We start from the raw sequence: 21,635 nt of genomic DNA, 5'->3' as shown, positions 1-21,635 counted from the left end.
TTAGCCTTATTTTTTATTTGGTGTATGTGTGTTTTGAGCTGTCTACGCTTTAGTGTTCTTGCCAGCAGTTTCCCTGCCTTATCTCCTTGATCATAGTAGCGTTGGCGTAAACGAAGAGCTCTCTTATGCTGTTCGTGTTGCAGTAATGTATTAAACTCCAACCTGATGTGTTCCAGACGTATTCTAAGTTCTGTGTTTTTGGGATCTTTTTTATGCTCTTGTTCTAGTTTCCTAAGGTCTTGGAGTGTGCTGTCATATCTGGTCCTATTTTGTTTAATCAAGTTTGCTTTATGTTTCAGTAGCGTTCCCCTCACTACACATTTGTGTGCCTCCCATATGTTTGGCCATGTCACGTCTGGAGTGTCATTAATCTGGAAGTATTCAGATAAGGTTTTGTCAATGTCTGGGTGTATCAGAGGGTGGTCTAGTAAACTGTCATCAAGTCGCCATATATATGGCGTGATCGGAGTGTTAGGCCACTCTAATTGGCAGGTCACTGGTGCGTGATCTGACCATGTAGTGGGATGTATCGAGGTGTGCCTGATCATTGTGAGGCCTATAGAGTCGGTAAATATATAGTCGAGTCTTGAGTATATACCATGCGGGTTAGAGAAAAAAGTATAGTCTCTGACCGATGGATGGAATGTACGCCATGTATCATACAAAGCTAATGTGTTTATTTGGCTATTTATATGATTGATGTCTCTTCTGGGTATGTTGGAGATGCCTCTTGATGTGTCTATTTCTGGGTGAAGTGGTACGTTTAAGTCTCCGCCCAAGAAAGTCACCCCCTGCATATTGTCTAAAATTTTTCCGGACAGAGTCCGCATGAATGATGCCTGTGCTCTGTTTGGAAAATAAACGTTTATTATTGTAATCGGCCGCCCATGTAATAAGCCATTCAATATAAGTAGTCTACCCTCTGTGTCTTTTTCTATGTTTGTAATTTTCAGAGGTATATTTTGTCTGATGAGGATTCCCACTCCGCATTTTTTCGTTGGACCAGAGGAAAAATAAGCGGTGGGGTATGAGCGGTTAAACCATCTTGGTTCGGCCCCTTTTTTTAAATGTGTTTCCTGAAGTAGGACTATGTCCCCTTTCAGTTTGTTTAAATCATGTGTGATGATTGACCTTTTTTGGGGGATGTTGAACCCTTTGACATTAACCGATAAGATGTTAATCTTATGTGTTTTGGGGAATGAAGCCATATCCAAGTTGTGAGTTATGCTAGTGCGTGCTGCGGACTATAAGCTTTTTATATGGGTATTCCCACCTAACTCCAGTAGTTATATGAGTGTTGTATCGCCTAATGACTAGGCCTTTAGGAATGCCCTGTGAATTAAGTCGGGGTAGGGGGTAGGTAGGGGAAGGAAATCAAATGCCAGCAACAATGAAATAAGTAAAGCTCAGTATAGGTATCTTGGTAGCACAAAGGTAAATATAATTTAAGCTAAACAATAAATCAAAACTTTTATAACCTTGGTGCGCAAATTGAGGGAAGGGGCCCCCTCTCCCAGGGGCACCAAACATAAGATAAAATAAATATAGGTCACTCATGCTAGCACATGAGATCCCTGCATGCAGGGGGTTGTGAATATAAAATCCAAGTACAGCATGCAAAGGGTACACTACTTCTTAGAGCTGAGCTTGTAGTTTAGTAGTGTTCATTGTCTATACTTGGATCTCATTATTCACAAGACATAAATAAACAGATTTAAGGATCAAGTTAAGCAGTTAGATGATATTTTTAAACAATACTATCTTAAACAGCTACATAAGCAATATACTCATCTGTCCTGGGAACGCTGAGTTTATGGCCATCTGCTTATTCTCAATAACAACATACAACATGTCCATGTTATTAAGTGGATAGTAAAAACCCAGTGACAGGGATTTTGCAGACAAGGGCATCATGGATGCAGACCAATAAAGAGACAGACTTTGGTAATGATCTGAATAGAGACATAAAATACCCAGCGCATGTTTGGTACAGACAGAGCTTACAGGAGATTTTCTCTCATACTCAGTATATCCAGAAATGAGGGGGTATATCTTCAGTTGTTTAGGCTTATCGATGGGCCCCTCTAACAAAAACCTAGAACAAAGGTTAAGTTAATCTATGCCCTTCCGGTAGGGATTGCAATGAAGCTGAAATTGTTTAAATAAGAATACTGCAAGAATCTACATGAGAATACAGATTTAATTCTTTCATAGCTGTATCTGACATGCAGCATTATTAACACTGAGGCTAGAATCTATTATGCATTAACACAGGGGGAATCTCTGTCTATAACCCAGCTGAAAATATATGCAATCACAATCTCAACAAGATATTTGCTCCTATTGCTGAGACTGGCTGAAAATCTATATGTCTTGCCACTGCCAACTGTACTGAGGCATTACTTACAGAAAATAACACACATTTAGAGCAAACTTCAAAAGCTACAGTGACACCTGCAATCAAAATGTCGCCAAAAAAAGATCCACAAAAAGTTAAACAAAACAAAAATGGGAACAGAAGCAATCCTTCAATGGATAAATACCTTAAAGCAGCAGCTTTACCCACACCACTAGATGACCCCATTACACCGCAAAAATCTCAATTCCTACATTCATCTAGCTCCTCTGACTCTGCTTCAGATGGGGAAGATACCATGGTCTCTATTCCACAATCAGTGATCTCTTCTATACCATCAAAGCAAGATTTTTCTTCACTCATTACTCAAGTAAAACAGTGCATTAAAGATGAAATATCAGAACTGAAAAAAGATATCACAGAAATAGGGAATCGAGTTAATGTTTTGGAAGAACATGTTCAGGAACATGATTTATGCATTTCAAAAGTGAATGATCATCTGGACCTTCAAGACCAAACTGTCCGTCAGTTAGAAGATAAAATAGAGGACTTAGAGAATAGGTCCAGAAGGCACAACATCAGGATACGTGGTATCCCGGAAACAGTCGACTCTTCAACTCTACAAGAATACCTACAATCCTTATTCTCTCAGCTCAGAGACCCTACAGATAATTCTGAAGTAGGAATAGACAGAGCCCATCGTGCCTTAAGATCCAGACCCCCTGAAGCGGCACCTCCCAGAGATGTGATCATAAAAATAACAAATTATCAAATGAAGGAGCGCCTCATGAAAGCAGCTAGAGATAAGAGACCTATACAAAAAGATGGAGCTACTTTGCAATTCTTCGCTGACTTATCGGCTAGAACCCTGGCCAGGAGAAAAGAACTCTCAATCCTCACAAAACATCTTCAAGCCAGAAACATACCCTATAGATGGGGTCATCCTTTCCAACTCACAGTCATTTGGAAAAATAGGAGAGCAATTTGCTCATCTATCACAGAAATCGAAGACTTCTGCAGGAAGCTGGAAATTCCTTCACCAGATGGGTACATTGTTAATGGACAGGACTCCACTGTCACTTCTATCTCACAAACAACCTCACTACCGCAACGTAAGGAGTGGCAGATGGTTCGCAGCGGTCGAACAAAGAACTCTTCTTCCTCAGACTTCAAAGCCTGAATTGGTGGACAGTATCCTTTTATAAAAAAAAAAAAAAAGAAGATTCTATGGATATTTTGGGTTACCAGAGTGAGAAAAGCCTCACGCATATTAATAAAAGAGACCTCAAGATGGCTTCAAAGGTCTTACTATAAACACTAGTTATTCGTATCTCAAAATCTCATGCCAACTGAAAATTTGACAGGTTAGATAGAATGTCATATGCATAGCTGTACTTCGAGGGCTGAATGTTTTCCTCCCAGGAATTCATTGCTATTTCCCTCTATTGTTTATATAGAGTTAAAATTGTTTATGTTTTTCATGTTTTAATGTTCTATTGTTTTGTTATAGTTTTTGTTGTTAGATTATGTATAGGTTTCATACTGCAGAGACGAAACATCATTTCCGGGATCAATATGTTATATGAGCACAGAGTAGGAGCTGATAAGGTAACACTATGACAGATAAAAATATTCATTTTGTCACACAAAATGTAAAAGGTTTCAATGTTCCTAATAAAAGATCGCTAGCTATGAGAGACATAGCACAAAAGGGAGGGGAGATTATAGGTTTGCAGGAAACACACTTCAAAAGAGGCTCCATCCCCAAATATTTCTATAATAACTTCTCTCAACACTTCCATAGTTCTCACCCTACGAAAAAGATAAATGGAGTTAGCATCCTTATACGTAGCTCCATACCTTTCCAATTAATTGATCAGAAAAAAAACACAGATGGCAGATTCCTAGCGGTATGTGGTGTTCTATATAATAAAGTAGTCACGCTAGTTAATATCTACACTCCCAATCAGAAACAAGCAGCCTTTTATAAATCAATAATACCTCTAATACAAGACATACAAAAGGGACAACTGATAGTTATGGGTGATTTTAATCTGCCTTTAAATCCTAAATTAGACAGCTCCAACCCAAATATACACATCGCACATAGCAAACTTAAAGCCATGTGGAATCTTGTTAAGACACTTGGACTACATGACCCTTGGAGAGTAGCCAACCCGGTACGGAGAGATTACACCTTTTTTTCCAGTCCAAATAAATCCCATTCAAGGATTGACTATATTTTTCTTGATCACATTACCCTATCCCACGCAATTACAACGAATATTACACACACTGCATGGTCAGACCACTCTATGGTCAGATGCTCTATCAATTGGCCATCAGCCCCAATCAGAGAATTCAGTTGGAGATTAGACGAATCATTGCTTCTAGATCCAGAGACACATAAGACTCTGGAAACTGAATTACAAGAATTTTTTCATAGAAATGTCCAAGAAGATATGCCACCAGCAATAGTGTGGGAAACACATAAAAGTTACATAAGAGGCTTACTGATCCAAATTAGAGCCAAAAAAATAAAAAAACAGAGGGAGGAATATCAACACATTGCCAAGGAAATCTCACAACTAGATTACTTACACAAACTCCATCCACAAAATGATTCTATTTTCCAACAATTAAAATTTTACAGATCAAAATTAACTTCTCACCTACATATCAAAGCCCAAGGAATAGCTTTCAAACTTAAACAGAAATTTTATAGTGAGGCTGGGAAACCTGGCAGACAGTTGGCTAGACTACTTAAAACCAAACAAGCAAAAACTTATATCCACACAATTAATAACTCTAGAGGGGAGAAAGTAGAAGATACCAAACAGATAGCAGACACATTTAAACAATATTACCACACACTATATAACCTCTTCCCTAACAGGTCCCAAATAGATCACAAAAATAAATGTAATGAATATTTAAAGACAGCTAAGGTCCCAACCATTTCAGAAAAGGACAGTGAAATTTTACAGGCACCAATAAGCCATAAGGAAATCAGTGATGCAATAAAGTCATTAAAACCTGAAAAAGCACCTGGCCCAGACGGGTTCTCGGGTTCCTACTATAAACTATATTCACATATATTGACACCCCACCTACTAAATACATTCCAACAAATAGACAAAGGGGACGACCTACCGGAAACGATGTTACAAGCAGTCATCACAGTCCTTCCCAAACCGGGGAAAAAGCCCAACACCCCAGCTAATTTTCGACCCATTTCTTTACTGAACCTTGATCTAAAAATTTTTGCCAAGGTCCTGGCCTCTAGGCTAAACATTCTTCTCCCATCATTAATCTCTCCAGACCAAGTGGGTTTTGTGCCGCCGAGAGAGGCCCGGGACAATACTGTGAAACTTTTAAACATCATAGAATTTATCAATAAGAACAAAATACCTTCAGTGCTATTATCAACGGATGCTGAGAAAGCGTTCGATAGACTAGATTGGACCTTTCTGGAATCAGTACTCACCAAATTTAATATACCAAAGGCATTTATAAACAAAATTATGGCCCTATATTCCTTCCCCACAGCTCAAATTAGAATAAATGGTACTCTCTCTGAACAATTTGAAATCCGAAATGGTACCCGACAGGGCTGCCCACTGTCCCCTTTACTATTTATTTTATCACTAGAAATTTTTGCATGTAAAATTAGACTAAACGAAAACATTGGAGGTATAATTGTTAAAAACAGAGAATATAAGTTATCCATGTTTGCAGACGACGTTCTGATGTCTCTGTCAAGTCCCTTGAGGTCTCTCCCCGCGGTGCAGAAGGAACTGAAAGAGTATGGAGAAGTATCAAACTTTTCAGTAAATACTAATAAATCGGAAATTTTGCCGCTACATATTCTCCAAAACACTATCACTACTATACAAAATAAATGTGATTTCGCGATTCAGACGAAAGCCATAAAATATTTGGGTATACACTTAACAAGCAGTCTGGACTCAATTCGCACTATTAACTACACTAAGCTATTACAAACAATCTCTACTCAGGCATCATCCTGGATGTCTAAAAATATATCCTGGATAGGGAGAATGAATACGGTTAAGATGGTACTCCTGCCAAAAGTCTTGTATATATTACAAACCTTACCCTTACCACATACTCTCATATACATACGAAAAATACAGAAAATAATGAACAGCTTTATATGGAAAGGGAAACCGCCAAGAGTATCCAAAATCTCACTGTATGCTAATAAAGACTCGGGAGGACTGGGAGTACCTAATATATTATTATATAAACAAGCTATTTCCCTACAAAGAATTTTAGAATGGAGTAGAAATAATGGTTGTGACTCTAAACACTGGATACAATTAGAACATGACATCTCAGGGGTACCCCAACTAGGAGGCATGTGCTGGTTGCCTACAGCTTTAGCTAAATCTCAGAACACTTTCACAGCCACTGTAGTGTCGACTATATCAGATTGGATATACATCCGAGATAGATATAAGGGAATCTCCAGTGCCCATTCACCTTTGACACCAATTCTAGCTAACCCAGAGTTTCCAGAAGGCCAGAAGTATAATACAGAGGGTGACAATAGTCTAAAGGGTCACATTCCAGTCACAATATTACTCAGAAAGGAGAAATTGTTGCCTATTGATGACCTACAAGAATTGGGTGGGCGGTTTTTTAGTCAGTGGATGAGGTACCATCAGACACGCCACTACATCATGACACACAGGAACAGAACAATGTTGACAAGGCCCCTAACGATATTTGAACAGATGTGCCTATCTAGCTTTACACCAAAAGGGATTATCTCCTCTATGTATAAACTGTTGCTCTCAGCCACAAAACCCAACCCCCATAATTATGTGAAAAGTTGGGAGAGAGATCTACTGGGACCTCAAGATCCTAAGATATGGGAAAATATATTTAGGACCATAGCTCACTCAGCACACACTACGGCAGCTTTAGAAACAAATTACAAAGTATTGTTTCGTTGGTATCTAACACCAAATAGAATGAAACATCTCTTTCCCTTAGCCAATGAAAAATGTTGGAGATGTAGGGAAGAAGTAGGCACTATGGGCCACATCTGGTGGTCATGTCCTACAATAAACACATATTGGGGAAAGATAGTAGATGAAATAAATCTGGCCTTAGCTTGCGATGTTGCCCTCTCACCCCAAATCTGTCTATTCAATATATTAAGTAATATTAAATGTAAAATAAGAAGGGACCTTGGCCATATTATGCTTAATTCAGCTAAACAGCTCATAGCAGCTGCATGGCGAACTGACAAGATCCCTACAATAGATGAGTTGAGGGAAAGGGTGAAAGGAGCCCTATTGCTAGAAAGATATTATTATTTTAAAACAAACCAATTGGCAACATACAACGACATGTGGTTTTACTGGGAGTCTTATTTCGGAGCTATCAAACAACTTTAAACACATATAGATAACAAGTTCTTTAGTTACCTGACTAGCCAATCCCGAATATTAGATAGATGAGAACAAGACAAGGCGCTCTCTGCAGGAAGTAGTTGTTTCGTGTTTCTTGTTATATTCATGTTATTGTACTCACATGGTAATACTAATGCCAACGCTGTGATCATGACTAAATCAAACTCCAGAATCTTATCAAAGTAGTAATTCTAATTGTGTGAATGGACTTAGATCACAACAGCTGTAATACTAGAATGAACTAATGACTTTGAGTTTGTTTCTTCTTTCATTGACATGTCAAGAAATATGTAATCACAGCGTTGATGTTACACTCTTTGATTTTGTATTGGTTTTATTCATAAAAATTTTCAATAAAAAGACTAATAAAGAAAAAAAACAAAAAACCCAGTGACAGGGTTTCTCTTCAGGATGACATCTTAGTTTTCTGTGGACTTAGAGAAGGGTGGATTCGGATTGTCTCTGGATATTGTTGTGAAGAGTTTTCTACTTGAATGTGGCTGAGGTAGATCCATGGGGACTGGAATCTCTATCTGTAAAGCTTCGCTGAAAGCTGTGATGTCATCTAATGTGCGAAGTACTGCTGATTTATCTCCCTTTGTAGCAACAAGGCTCACTGGGAACCCCCATCTATATGGGATCTTCTGGGCTCTCAGAACCGTTGTCACAGGTTGCAAGTCTCTGCGCTTTTGAAGAGTAGCTGGGCTCAAATCTGTTAAGATCTGGATATCAATTCCAGCATGTGTGATCTGCTTTTTCTGACGTGAGTGCTTTAATATTTCCTCTTTTTCTGCAAAATTAAGGAATTTTACGATGATGTCTCTCGGAGGGGCCTTTGCCGGAGGTTTAGCTCTTAGTGCTCTGTGGGCCCTTTCAAGAGTAACAGTTGGGGCCATGTTTTCTCCCTTTATGGTTCTAAAAAGGTCTTGCAAATATCCCGGTATTGCAGGAGGGTGAATGCTTTCGGGAACACCTCTTATCCTCAAGTTATTGCGACGCCCTCTATTGTCGAGGTCTTCCACCTTCTCCATGAGGTTGTGTATAACCTCTTCTTGATCATAGGAAAGCTGGGACAAGTGCTGAATGTCTTGCGTTACCACATTATGCCCCTCTTCTAGGGTTGACAATTTTCTTTCTACTTTCTTAATGTCTTTTTTCATCTCATTAAACATTTCTTTCATTTCAGACATAGCAGATTAAATATCATCTTTGGTTGCTAAATATTGTAAGTCTGCTTTAGTGATGTCACATGAAGCACTGGCAGACTGCAGGTCTGGGTCTTGCGCTGTTTTGAGGGCCATTTCTGTAGAGTCTGTGGTCTGATTTCTGGAGTTCTCTATAGGCTTCAGATATTGGTTTATTCTTTTTAGTTTCGCTGTGGTGTCTGTCTTAGGTTGTTTTTTTGCTGGCATACCCAAGGTTTTTGTATATTGCTATTTCTCCCTGCGTGTGAGATTGCACCTGTGTGCTACATTCGCCAGTTATGCACTATGAGTATAAGTGTTCTTCATAAAAGTCAGCCCTCCACGTTAGATGTTAATATAGGTTGTTAAATGCAGCTTATATTTTGTGCTATAAATAGGGGTATATCTTGTCTCCCAACGGATTCCCAGGTTATGATCTCTCTTATTTAGATGCAGGCACTCTGCTCGTGCGTAAAGTGGCTGTGTAGGGGTGAATATCTGATGCCACGTGGACCATAAGTTCTGTCCTTTCTTTCCGGCACGCTTGTACCAAAGTCCATTTATTTATTTATCCATTTGTCCCCTATGCGTGGGCACTAATTCTTTTTCCCCCTTATATGTATTGTGGGCAGTTAATATGTTTAACAGGCTGCGTTGGTTCACTACTGTCTTGTGGTCTCTCAGTGCAGGCCTGTGTCGTGCTGTGCTAGTTATCGGTTAGGCGCTCACCTGATGCCTCCACGGCGATCTTCGGGCGGTTTAAGTGCAGCGGATCCAGCCGCTCCACGTTCTAGCTGTCTGATGTTACGCTCGCTTGTACATGCGGTATAGCGCACAAGATGTTCCGATGTATTTGTTATTGTTAGCTGACTGTTTAGTAGCGGTCCGGTGGTCTCCGGTTAATCACCGTAGCTTGGTCCCTTCATAGGAAGCTTTTTCTCCCCTGCATGTATGCTGTTTAGTGCCGACTGGGTAAAGAGGGCCCAGGAGCTTCTCTAGAACGCGGCCATTACCCAGTGCGGCCAAGCTCCGCCCCCCCCTTTAAGCATTTTTTAATTGGATTTTTTTTTAAATCTTCTTATTACCTACACAGGATAGCTAGTTTCCAATCAAATCATGTTTTGTCAAAAGGCCTTATCATTTTGTAAACTGCTAACAATTGTAAAATGTCTTGTGTTAAAACTATTTCGTTAAGACATTCTACACTACATACAATATTTCACATGCTAGCCTATGCTGTCCCTATGTCACAGTTTTTTTTAGCATATTATTTAATTATTTTACAGAAGCCACCACCTATAGGGTGCAGTGAAGCTGGAGATTTTGTAGAACTCTTAGGGGGTGCCGGACTAGATCCTTCCAAGATGTTTCCATTGGCTGATCTTTGTCACTCATTTCATGGATCAGGTGAGTAATACTAACATACTACCTATCAGTTTTCAGAAAATGTTCTAACAGATCAGAGCATGCTTTTATTGCCCTTTTAATCATGTACCTCTTAGATGCTAGAGAAAGCAACTTATTGAGAATAATTGTTTATGCATTGTTGTGCTTGTAGCATTTAACTGAGAACTCATTAAAGGGATAGGAAAGGCAAAATTAAACGTGCATGATTCAGATAGAGCATGTCATTTTAAGACATTTTTATTTTCACTTCAATTTTCAAATGTGCTTTGTTCTTTTGGTATCCCTTGTTGAAAAAGAATACACACATATCCTAAGCTAGTGGGAGCTAGCTGCTGATTGGTGCTTGCACACACATTTGTCTCTTGTGGTTGGCTAACGGTTAGCCGCTAACCAGATGTGTTCAGCTAGATGCCAATGTTGCTTAAACAAAGGATAACAAGGGAATGAAGCAAATTTGATAATAGAAGTAAATTGAAAGTTGATTAAAATTGTATGTTCTATGAATCCCAAAAGAAGTAGCGTAAAGTTAAATAAAGTTACAGTAGTAGATAGTGCTAATGTAATCAGTCGGCAGCAGCAGAAAAAAGATTTAGTTTTTTTTACTTATGAGTTCAGGATTGACAAAGAACAAAAGTTAAAGGGACACGCGAGTCAAAATTAAACTTTCATAATTCAGAAAGAGCAGTAATTTTAAACAACTTTCCAATTTACTTCCATTAACACAATGTGCACAGTCTTTTTATATTTAATTTTTTTGAGTCACCAGCTCTACTGAGCATGTGCAAGAATTCACAGCCTATACGTATTTGCATTTGTGATTGGCTGAAGACTGTCACATGGTACGCGTATGCATTTGTGATTGGCTGATGGCTGTCACATGGTACAAGGGGAGTGGAAATAGACATAACTTTTAAAATTGTCAGAAAAAAATCTACTACTCATTTGATGTTCAGACTAAAGGGCATATTTATCAAGCTCCGTATGGAGCTTGAGGCCCCTTGTTTCAGGATTGTTTGACAACCCCTGCTAGTGGCCGATTGGCTGCGAATCTGCAGGGGGCGGCATTGCACCAGCAGTTCACAAGAACTGCTGGTGCAATGATAAATGCTGACAGAGTACGCTGTCAGCATTTATCGATGGGCAGAGATATGCAGCGGACATTATCCGCTACTTCGTATCATGTTTGCTCGCACATTGTTAAATATGCCCCTAAGTGCTATTGCATTGTCTTGTTATCTTGCATTTGTTGATTATGCAAATCTACTGTGTTGACTGGTCCTTTAAGCTTGCCTAATTGTTTACTGGCACAATAATCAATTAACTAAGAATGAAATTGGCGTGATATAGTTACTGAAAAGTGTAAATTTAAATGTTTGAACACTTCTACCTGAAGAAAACCCTTTCCCACCTTAAAGGGGCATTATACACCAATTTTCATATAACTGCATGTAATAGACACTACTATAAAGTATAATCCTATATAATAAAAGGCTAGGTATGTTTGTCAGGCTGGATGGGAGAGTCGTTAGGGGGCGTGGCCGGTTGGCATGACAAGGGGCATGGCCGGGTGTGCATGTGAAGGGGGCATGGCCTGTGGAAGCATCCACGATGGGGGCGTGGCCAGGTGGGAGTGGGCATGGCCAAGAGATAGCGACAAAGAGGAAGAAGAAAGAGGAAAAGAGAGGGAGGATAGAGAGCAAAAGAGAGGGGTGGAGAGAAAAAAATGTGGGTGAGGAGAAAGAGCAAAAGAGGGGGAGAGATGGCAAAAGAGGGAGAGAGAAAACAAAAGATGGGGGAGAGGAGAGAGAACAAAAGAGAGGGAGAGAGAGAGGGCAAAAGAGGGAGAGAGAGAGAGCAAAAGAGAGGGGAGAGAGAACAAAAGAGAGAGCAAAAGAGATGGGGGAGGGAGCAAAAGAGGGAGGAGAGAGAGCAAAAGCGAGGGGAGCGAGAGCAAAAGAGAGGGGAGAGAGCAAAAGAGGGGGGATAGAGGGGGAGAGAGAGCAAAAGAGGGGGAGAGAGAGAAAAAAAAGAGGGTCAGAGAGAGCAAAAGAGGGGGTAGAGAGCAAAAGAGGGGAGAGAGAGGACAAAAGAGAGGGGAGAGATAGCAAAGAGATGGGAGAGAGAGTAAAATAGGGGGGAAGAGAGAGCAAAAGAGGGGGGAGAGAGATCAAAAGAGAGGGGGGAGAGAGCAAAAGAGGGGGGAGAGAGAGCAAAAGATGGGGGAGAGAGAGCAAAAGAGAGGAAAGAGAGAGCAAAATAGGGGGGAGATAGCAAAAGAGGGGAGATAGAGCAAAAGAAGAGGGAGAGAGAGCAAAAGAGAGGGGAGAGAACGCAAAAGAGGGGGAGAGAGAGAAAAAAGAGGGGGAGAGAGAGCAAAAGAGGGGGGGAGAGAGAACAAAAGAGGGGGAGAGAGAGCAAAAGAGAAGGGAGAGAGCAAAAACGAAGGGGGGAGAGAGCAAAAGAGGGGGGAGAGAGAGCAAAAGATGGGGGAGAGAGAGCAAAAGAGAGGAAAGAGAGAGCAAAATAGGGGGGAGATAGCAAAAGAGGGGAGATAGAGCAAAAGAAGAGGGAGAGAGAGCAAAAGAGAGGGGAGAGAACGCAAAAGAGGGGGAGAGAGAGAAAAAAGAGGGGGAGAGAGAGCAAAAGAGGGGGGGAGAGAGAACAAAAGAGGGGGAGAGAGAGCAAAAGAGAAGGGAGAGAGCAAAAACGAAGGGGGGAGAGAGCAAAAGAGGGGGCAGAGAGAGCAAAAGAGGGGGAGAGAGAGCAAAAGAGGGGGGTGAGAAAGAGCAAAAGAAAGGGGGAGAGAAAGAGCAAAAGAGAGGGGAGATAGCAAAACAGGGGGGAGAGAGAGCAAAAGAGGGGGGAGAGAGGAAACGAGGGGGAGGAGAGCAAAAGAAGGGGGAGAAATAGCAAAAGAAGGGGAAGAGAGAGCAAAAGAGGGGAGAAAGAGAGCAAAAGAAGGGGGAGAGAGAGAGCAAAAGAAGGGGAGAGAGAGCAAAAGAGGGGGAGAGAGAGCTAAAGAGGAGGGAGAGAGAGCTAAAGAGGAGGGAGAGAGAGCAAAAGAGGGGGGAGAGCAAAAGAGGGGGATAGAGAGCAAAAGAGGGGGAAGAGAGAGCAAAAGAGGGGGAGAGAAAGAGCAAAATAGAGGGGAGAGAGCAAAAGAGGGGGAGAGGGAGCAAAAAAGGGGGAGAGAGAGCAAAAGAGGGGGAGAGAGAACAAAAGAGGGGGAGAGAGAGCAAAAGAGAGGGGAGAGAGCAAAAGAGGGGGGAGAGAGAGCAAAAGAGGGGGGAGAGAAAGGGCAAAAGAGGGGGGAGAGAAAGAGCAAAAGAGAGGTGAGAGAGCAAAAGAGAGGTGAGAGAGCAAAAGAGAGGGGAGAGAGAGCAAAAGAGAGGCGAGAGAGAGCAAAAGAGCGGGAGAGAGAGAGAGAGCAAAAGAGTCTGAAAATCAACACAATGTTACTTAAAAATAAGCAAAACTATACATTTTTACAAAAACAATTCCAGATTAGCTAAATAAATGGATCATCTACATATTATAATATATAAGAAAATTCTAGAGCAACATTTTAAATGGCATGAACAAAATAACTATTTTTTTCCTGCACCATCATTAATTCCTTCATTTATTTTGGAAGGTTTTTTTTTATCCAAATCCATGGATCCAAATGGAATCTATTTGCTTGAATGATTTTTCTATATAGATTTACTAAGCAGTTTTTATCAGATGCCTTGGATACAAACAAGTGACTAACATGACAGACTGACAGTTGTCCTGTTACAACAAATATTTTTTTTTATCATTCTTGCTATCTTTGAAAATTTAAAGGGACATGAAACCCCAAAAAATTATTTAATGATTCAGATAGAGAATACAATTTTAAACAACTTTCCAATTTACATCTATTTTTTAATTTGCCTCCTTCTCTTGTTATCATTTGCTGAAAGGTTTATCTAGGCAAGCTCAGGAGCAGCAGAGAACCTAGGTTCTAGCTGTTGATTGGTGGCTGCATATCTATATACTGATTGTCATTGGCTCACCCATGTGTTCAGTTAGAAACTAGCAGTCTATTGTTGCTCCTTCAACAAATAAAACCAAGAGAATGAAACAGATTAGATAATATAAGTGAATTAGAAAGTTGTTTAAAATTGTATTCTCTTAATCTCTATCTGAACCATGATAGAACAATTTTGGGTTACTGAACACTTTCTAATTTACTCCTATTATCAATTTTTCCTAATTCTCTTGGTATCTTTATTTGAAAAAGCAGGAACATAAACTTACAAGCCTGCTCATCTTTGGTTCAGCACCTGGGAAGCGCTGGTTGATTGGTGTCTAAATGTAGCCACCAATCAGCAAGCGCTACCCAGGTGCTGAACCAAAAATGGGTTGGCTCGTAAGCTTACATTCCTGCTTTTTCAAAAGAACAAAGACAAAATGATAATAGGAGTAAATTAGAAAGTTGCTTAATATTGCCTGCTCTATTTGAATAATGAAAGAAAAAAATTGGGTTCAGTGTCCCTTTAAGCTGTGGCAAATTTGTCTAACTCATAGGGAAAAATGTATGAAGATTGCAGGTGGACAGATTCTCAAGTAGAGAACCTGTCTGTCTGCAATTGCTATGCAGCATTGAGTGTAAAAATGTAACTCTCTTGTGCAATACCCCCCCCCCCCCCCCTGGCATGTCAATTTATGTGTTGGGTTGATTTATCTTGTAGTTCTGATGTGGTAAAGAGGTAAAGAGGCTAAAGAAGCAGTTTCTGCTTTTTTTAATTTGTGGTTGCAGGCTCACTCATTTGATTCTGCACTCATTCATTTGATTCTGCACTCACTCATTTGATTCTGCACTCACTCATTTGATTCTGCACTCACTCATTTGATTCTGCACTGCAAAGTCTCAAAAGTTACAAATGAATAATAATAATAATAATAATAATAATAATAATAATTATAATAATTTTAAGGGGGGGGGGTCTGTGTGATCTTAACTACCATTGTGCCCAGTCACAGACAGATTGTCCAGTATTTTTGTGGAGGACAACTGGGAATCCTACTTATCACCCACACAAATTTCTTAGGAACAAACTCTCTCACTAACGAAAATTAAAGCCTACATGGATTGGTTATAGGTGACACCATTGACTCTTTAGTTATCATTCTAGGACATACTATTAGTCATCCAAACAACATATTAAATCATACTTACTATAATTTTTTTTAATTTTTTTTTAAATATATTTTTTTATTGATGTAACGAGTAGTAACAACATCACAAATAATGACAAGAAGTATGTCCATGCACAAATTGAAATTGGTGAGTGTGATTATACATTTCACATAGATAAAGTAGAATTTTAGTCCAAACACCAAAGCCTATACATTATTATTAGAGTTGCTATGCCAAAAACCCTGGCATCTCAAAAACTATACATTCCAAAGAGAACTTCCACTTCAATTATATCACATAACAGTTTCTGTAATAAGAGAATAGTACCCAATAATGGTTATAATATAATATTTAGAGTTTTTATTGTATCCTATGTGATACTTAGGGTCAGTGGCATAATGGACCAATGTATAGTAAGTATCTGTGTCCGGACATATCATCATGAGACCTCATTTTTTTTAAATTAGAAGTGAAGGTGGTCCCCGGGTCTCAATATAGACCATAGCATAGTTTTGTTATTTAGAGTAGGTTAAAGCACTACAGGGAGTTAGCGTTATGACTTGGTGGAAAAAGAAGAAAGAGATACAGCGGGCAAGAGCTGCTCTAATTAAGAAAGTAAAGAGGGGAGGGAAAGTGAGGGATAAGGGAGGGAAAGGGAGGGGGGGCGAGGGAGGGAAAGGGAGGGGGCGAGGGAGAGAAAGGGAGGAGGGCCCGAGGGAGGGGCTGAGGGAGGGGGCGGAGTTAGAGAGATTATCTAGCCAATCCTTTAGACCTCCAGTCCATTTGGGCGTAAAACAAATATTTGGTGTTAAATAAGGTGGCTTAAGTGCTATTTGATGTAGCCATAGATGCTTTAATGAAATAAACACAACTAAGCTCTTATATGTATCGTAAACTCCAAACAAGAGGCATTACATATCTGCTCTACAGTATGGGGGAGATGTCTCACCATCTCAGTCCATGTAGGTCAGAATGTGAGTATTGAAGTGAATCTGATTACCTTTGAACTAGGAGACAATTAGTGAGAAAGCTTATATGATAAACATGAGAGGGGTTCTAAAGAAAGTCACGGTTTATAGAGTAACAGACGGTTTCTCAATGTTAGTTAGTTTAGATATAATAGCATCAATAGAGTATAGCTATTGTCATGATTAGAGGCTTTCACTAATAAATAATGAGGGTTGTAACTAACACTGCTTTACAACTAAGATTTCCATTTTGATCTCTTAATATAACAATCTGAGGTGACCAATATGGGTAGGGTTCAGCAAATCTTCTCCTTAAGGCTAAAACAGATAGTGTAGCAATACATCATCCCAACATAACAAGAGTATGTAAACCAATACAGAACCTTGAAGTGAGTCTCAACTGGCCATCTGTTCTTAAGTAACTAAGGCCTAGATTTAGAGTTGGGCGGTAGCCATGAAAACCAGCGTTAGAGGCTCCTAACGCTGGTTTTAGGCTACCGCCGGTATTTGGAGTCAGTCAGGAAAGGGTCTAACGCTCACTTTTCAGCCGCGACTTTTCCATACCGCAGATCCCCTTACGTCAATTGCGTATCCTATCATTTCAATGGGATCTTTCTAACTCCGGTATTTAGAGTCGTGTCTGAAGTGAGCGTTAGAATTCTAACGACAAAACTCCAGCCGCAGAAAAAAGTCAGTAGTTAAGAGCTTTCTGGGCTAACGCCGGTTCATAAAGCTCTTAACTACTGTGCTCTAAGGTACACTAACACCCATAAACTACCTATGTACCCCTAAACCGAGCCCCCCCCCACATCGCCGCCACACGATTAAAAAATGTTAACCCCTAATCTGCCGACCACCACCTACATTATACTTATGTACCCCTAATCTGCTGCCCCTAACACCGCCGACCCCTATATTATATTTATTAACCCCTAATCTGCCCCTAAACGTCGCCTCCACCTGCCTACACTTATTAACCCCTAATCGGCCGAGCGGACCGCACCGCTACTATAATAAAGTTATTAACCCCTAATCCGCCTCACTAACCCTATAATAAATAGTATTAACCCCTAATCTGCCCTCCCTAACATCGCCGACACCTAACTTCAATTATTAACCCCTAATCTGCCAACTGGAGCTCACCGCTATTCTAATAAATGTATTAACCCCTAAAGCTAAGTCTAACCCTAACACTAACACCCCCCTAAATTAAATATAATTTTAATCTAACGAAATTAATTAACTCTTCTTAAATAAATTATTCCTATTTAAAGCTAAATACTTACCTGTAAAATAAATCCTAATATAGCTACAATATAAATTATAATTATATTATAGCTATTTTAGGATTAATATTTATTTTACAGGTAACTTTGTATTTATTTTAACCAGGTACAATAGCTATTAAATAGTTAAGAACTATTTAATAGCTAAAATAGTTAAAATAATTACAAATTTACCTGTAAAATAAATCCTAACCTAAGTTACAATTAAACCTAACACTACACTATCAATAAATTAATTAAATACAATTCCTACAAATAAATACAATGAAATAAACTAACTAAAGTACAAAAAATAAAAAAGAACTAAGTAAAAAAAAATAAAAAAATATTTACAAACATTAGAAAAATATTACAACAATTTTAAACTAATTACACCTACTCCCCGCAAATGGCCCTGTTCAGGGCTGGTAAGGTAAAAGAGCTTTGAACTTTAGTCATTTAGAATAGGGTAGGGCATTTTTTTATTTTGGGGGTCTTTGTTATTTTATTAGGGGGCTTAGAGTAGGTGTAATTAGTTTAAAATTGTAATATTTTTCTAATGTTTGTAAATATTTTTTTATTTTTTGTAACTTAGTTCTTTTTTATTTTTTGTACTTTAGTTAGTTTATTTCATTGTATTTATTTGTAGGAATTGTATTTAATTAATTTATTGATAGTGTAGTGTTAGGTTTAATTGTAACTTAGGTTAGGATTTATTTTACAGGTAAATTTGTAATTATTTAACTATTTTAGCTATTAAATAGTTCTTAACTATTTAATAGCTATTGTACCTGGTTAAAATAAATACAAAGTTACCTGTAAAATAAATATTAATCCTAAAATAGCTATAATATAAATATAATTTATATTGTAGCTATATTAGGATTTATTTTACAGGTAAGTATTTAGCTTTAAATAGGAATAATTTATTTAAGAAGAGTTAATTAATTTCGTTAGATTAAAATTATATTTAATTTAGGGGGGTGTTAGTGTTAGGGTTAGACTTAGCTTTAGGGGTTAATACATTTATTAGAATAGCGGTGAGCTCCAGTCGGCAGATTAGGGGTTAATGTTTGAAGTTAGGTGTCGGCGATGTTAGGGAGGGCAGATTAGGGGTTAATACTATTTATTATAGGGTTAGTGAGGCGGATTAGGGGTTAATAACTTTATTATAATAGCGGTGCGGTCCGGTTGGCAGATTAGGGGTTAATAAGTGTAGGCAGGTGGAGGCAACGTTGTGGGGGGCAGATTAGGGGTTAATAAATATAATATAGGGGTCGGCGGTGTTAGGGGCAGCAGATTAGGGGTACATAGGGATAATGTAAGAAGCGGCGGTTTACGGAGCTGCAGATTAGGGGTTAAAAATAATATGCAGGGGTCAGCGATAGCGGGGGGGGCAGAATAGGGGTTAATAAGTGTAAGGTTAGGGGTGTTTAGACTCGGGGTACATGTTAGGGTGTTAGGTGCAGACGTAGGAAGTGTTTCCCCATAGACAACAATGGGGCTGCTTTAGGAGCTGAACGCGGCTTTTTTGCAGGTGTTAGGTTTTTTTTCAGCTCAAACAGCCCCATTGTTTCCTATGGGGGAATCGTGCACGAGCACGTTTTTGAGGCTGGCCGCGTCCGTAAGCAACTCTGGTATCGAGAGTTGAAGTTGCGTTAAATATGCTCTACGCTCCTTTTTTGGAGCCTAACGCAGCCATTCTGTGGACTCTAAATCTAGCCGTAAGAGCGTAACATAGGGAGGAAAGTCATAAAAAACAAGTAATAGTCCTTAGTGACCAGCCTAAAACCCAGAGTTTTATGTAGGTAGATAGTGACGCACTGTATTATTCAAATAAGTGGGTATATTGGTTTATGGCTTGCCATATAACGATATATGTGTGGAGTAATTCCTAACCACAAGTGTATATTAGAATATAATAGCAATATATGAGAACCTGATCCTTAAACAACAAAAGGTGGCACCATTTGTCATACGTATGTGTTTGGCATATGTGGCTAACATTAGTAAATACCACGACAGGATCAAACATCACATGAGACTAATACAATATGTAAACAGTGAAAAACTAGTGGGCAGATATATATACCAACTACAGTGTTTATGACTTTGAACCTGTAACTTAATACATTTTATGTCTTATAGTATAATAATAAAAAATGGAAATATAACAAAAGACTCAGAAAATAGTATACCAGAACAAAATTCAGTCGCAACCAGATAAACAGTATAACATAAATAGAGCCTTATATAGTTCTCCTCGAGTACTTGTAGTGTCAGTACTCTAACCTACACCTATCTTTGTAGAGTTCAAATCCGGTGGTTGTTGCAGAGTCGTGTCCCAAACCCAGGTCTGGGAGAGAAGCGTAGTACTGTCCATCATGTGAATGAGTATGCGGCTGTAGTCGGAGGTCTTAGATAGTCTCTGCTTCAGAGGGCAGATAGCATAGGGGTGACCAAGCCCACGATGTGTATATCCTCTGTAACTCTCTGTAACTACCGGCATGATGTGGTGAGTGGTGTCTTCTTTGTAGCTATCAGCAGCTGCGTCTCTCTTATTAACAGGTCCCACACACCGCTGCCCAGGGCCTCCGATAACTGATATGTTGTCATCAGCTGTTTCCGGGAGTTCTACTGGAGATCCCCGTAAAGGGGAGGTAGCCGACTTGATTTCCCATGATAGAATATTATAGTGCGCATCTAATCTATGTATTAAGCCATCGATGATCTGCGCCTCTGCATCCATTTCCGTCTGCAGAGGGTTGTTGCTGCACTAGCAGGGCTCACATAAAGTCTCACAAAAAGTGTGATGCTGCAGTCTCCTACTCGGGGTCTGGCACCAATAGGAGTCAGGGAGCTGCACCTATATAGCTGGTATGTACCGGATCGGGTAAAGGCTATTAGTTCTGCTATACTCATGGAGACTCCATGCGAGTTTTAAAATGACCGCTCTTCAGGGAAATAGTGTAAAATCCGCGGGTAGCATAAAAGCTCATCCCAGTATCCATTCGGCTCAGTTCAACCTCCTCAAGTCTCCTTATGTGGTTTTCAATGACCTTAGTCACTATTTTCAGAGGTTTTGGTAATAAGTGGATGGTCCATTATAGAGTTATTTATGCTGTAAAAGCAGAGCTCTTTCTATGTGCGACCATTCAGATGCCCGGCTTGCTCTGCCCCCCTTACTATAATTTTTAATATATATGGCTTTAGTTCCCTAACTAGCCAAACCACACAGCCTGAAACTCTATAGATTCATGTGAGCATGAGACTCCTCCCCTCCCTGACATCTACATTTTAAATGAAAAAATAAATTGATATGAAACCCAAAACATTTCTTTTGGGATTCAGACAGAGCAGACCATTTAAAAAAAAAAAAGTTTTTTCACATGTGCTTTGTTCCCATGATATTCTGTGTTGAAGAGATACCTAGGTAGGCATCTGCAGCACTACATGGCAGGAGATAGTGCTGCCATAAAGTGCTCTTTCAATGGATAACATTCTAACAAAACTGCTGCCATATAGTGCTACAGACAGGTGAACTCTCCTGTGCTTTTTTTCAACAAAAGACAGCAAGAGAACAAAGAAAATTTGATAACTGAAGTAAATTAGAAAGTTTAAAATTAAATGCTCTGTCTGAATCAAAGAAAAATGTGGGTTTTTATATCATTTCAAGGACACATTCCAAACAGTGCTGTTCAGCTGTGAAATTCAGGGCTTGTATATCCAGAGGTAAGAGGGATTAGAATATCATAAGGTCTACTCTAGACAGGGAGCATCCACAGTGAACCTAGGGCTAGATTACGAGTGGGGTGCTGTTTTGCGCTCCTTCATGCACGTTAACTTC

General features: G+C 39.5%; 1 protein-coding gene across 1 annotated transcript in view; it reads left to right on the top strand.

Annotated features, from left to right (window-relative positions):
* CRHBP (corticotropin releasing hormone binding protein) overlaps window positions 1-21,635 on the top strand; it is a 75,431-nt gene that overhangs the window by 34,903 nt on the left and 18,893 nt on the right. The window contains exon 6 of the mRNA XM_053700454.1: window positions 10,271-10,391. Within this exon, the coding sequence (XP_053556429.1) occupies window positions 10,271-10,391 (121 nt within the window). The remainder of the gene's footprint in view (window positions 1-10,270; window positions 10,392-21,635) is intronic.

Source organism: Bombina bombina, chromosome 2 (assembly GCF_027579735.1).
Source record: "Bombina bombina isolate aBomBom1 chromosome 2, aBomBom1.pri, whole genome shotgun sequence".
NCBI classification, from domain to species: domain Eukaryota; kingdom Metazoa; phylum Chordata; class Amphibia; order Anura; family Bombinatoridae; genus Bombina; species Bombina bombina.
The sequence above is the reverse complement of the archived record's forward strand: the minus strand, read 5'-3'. Positions and strand labels throughout refer to the sequence as shown.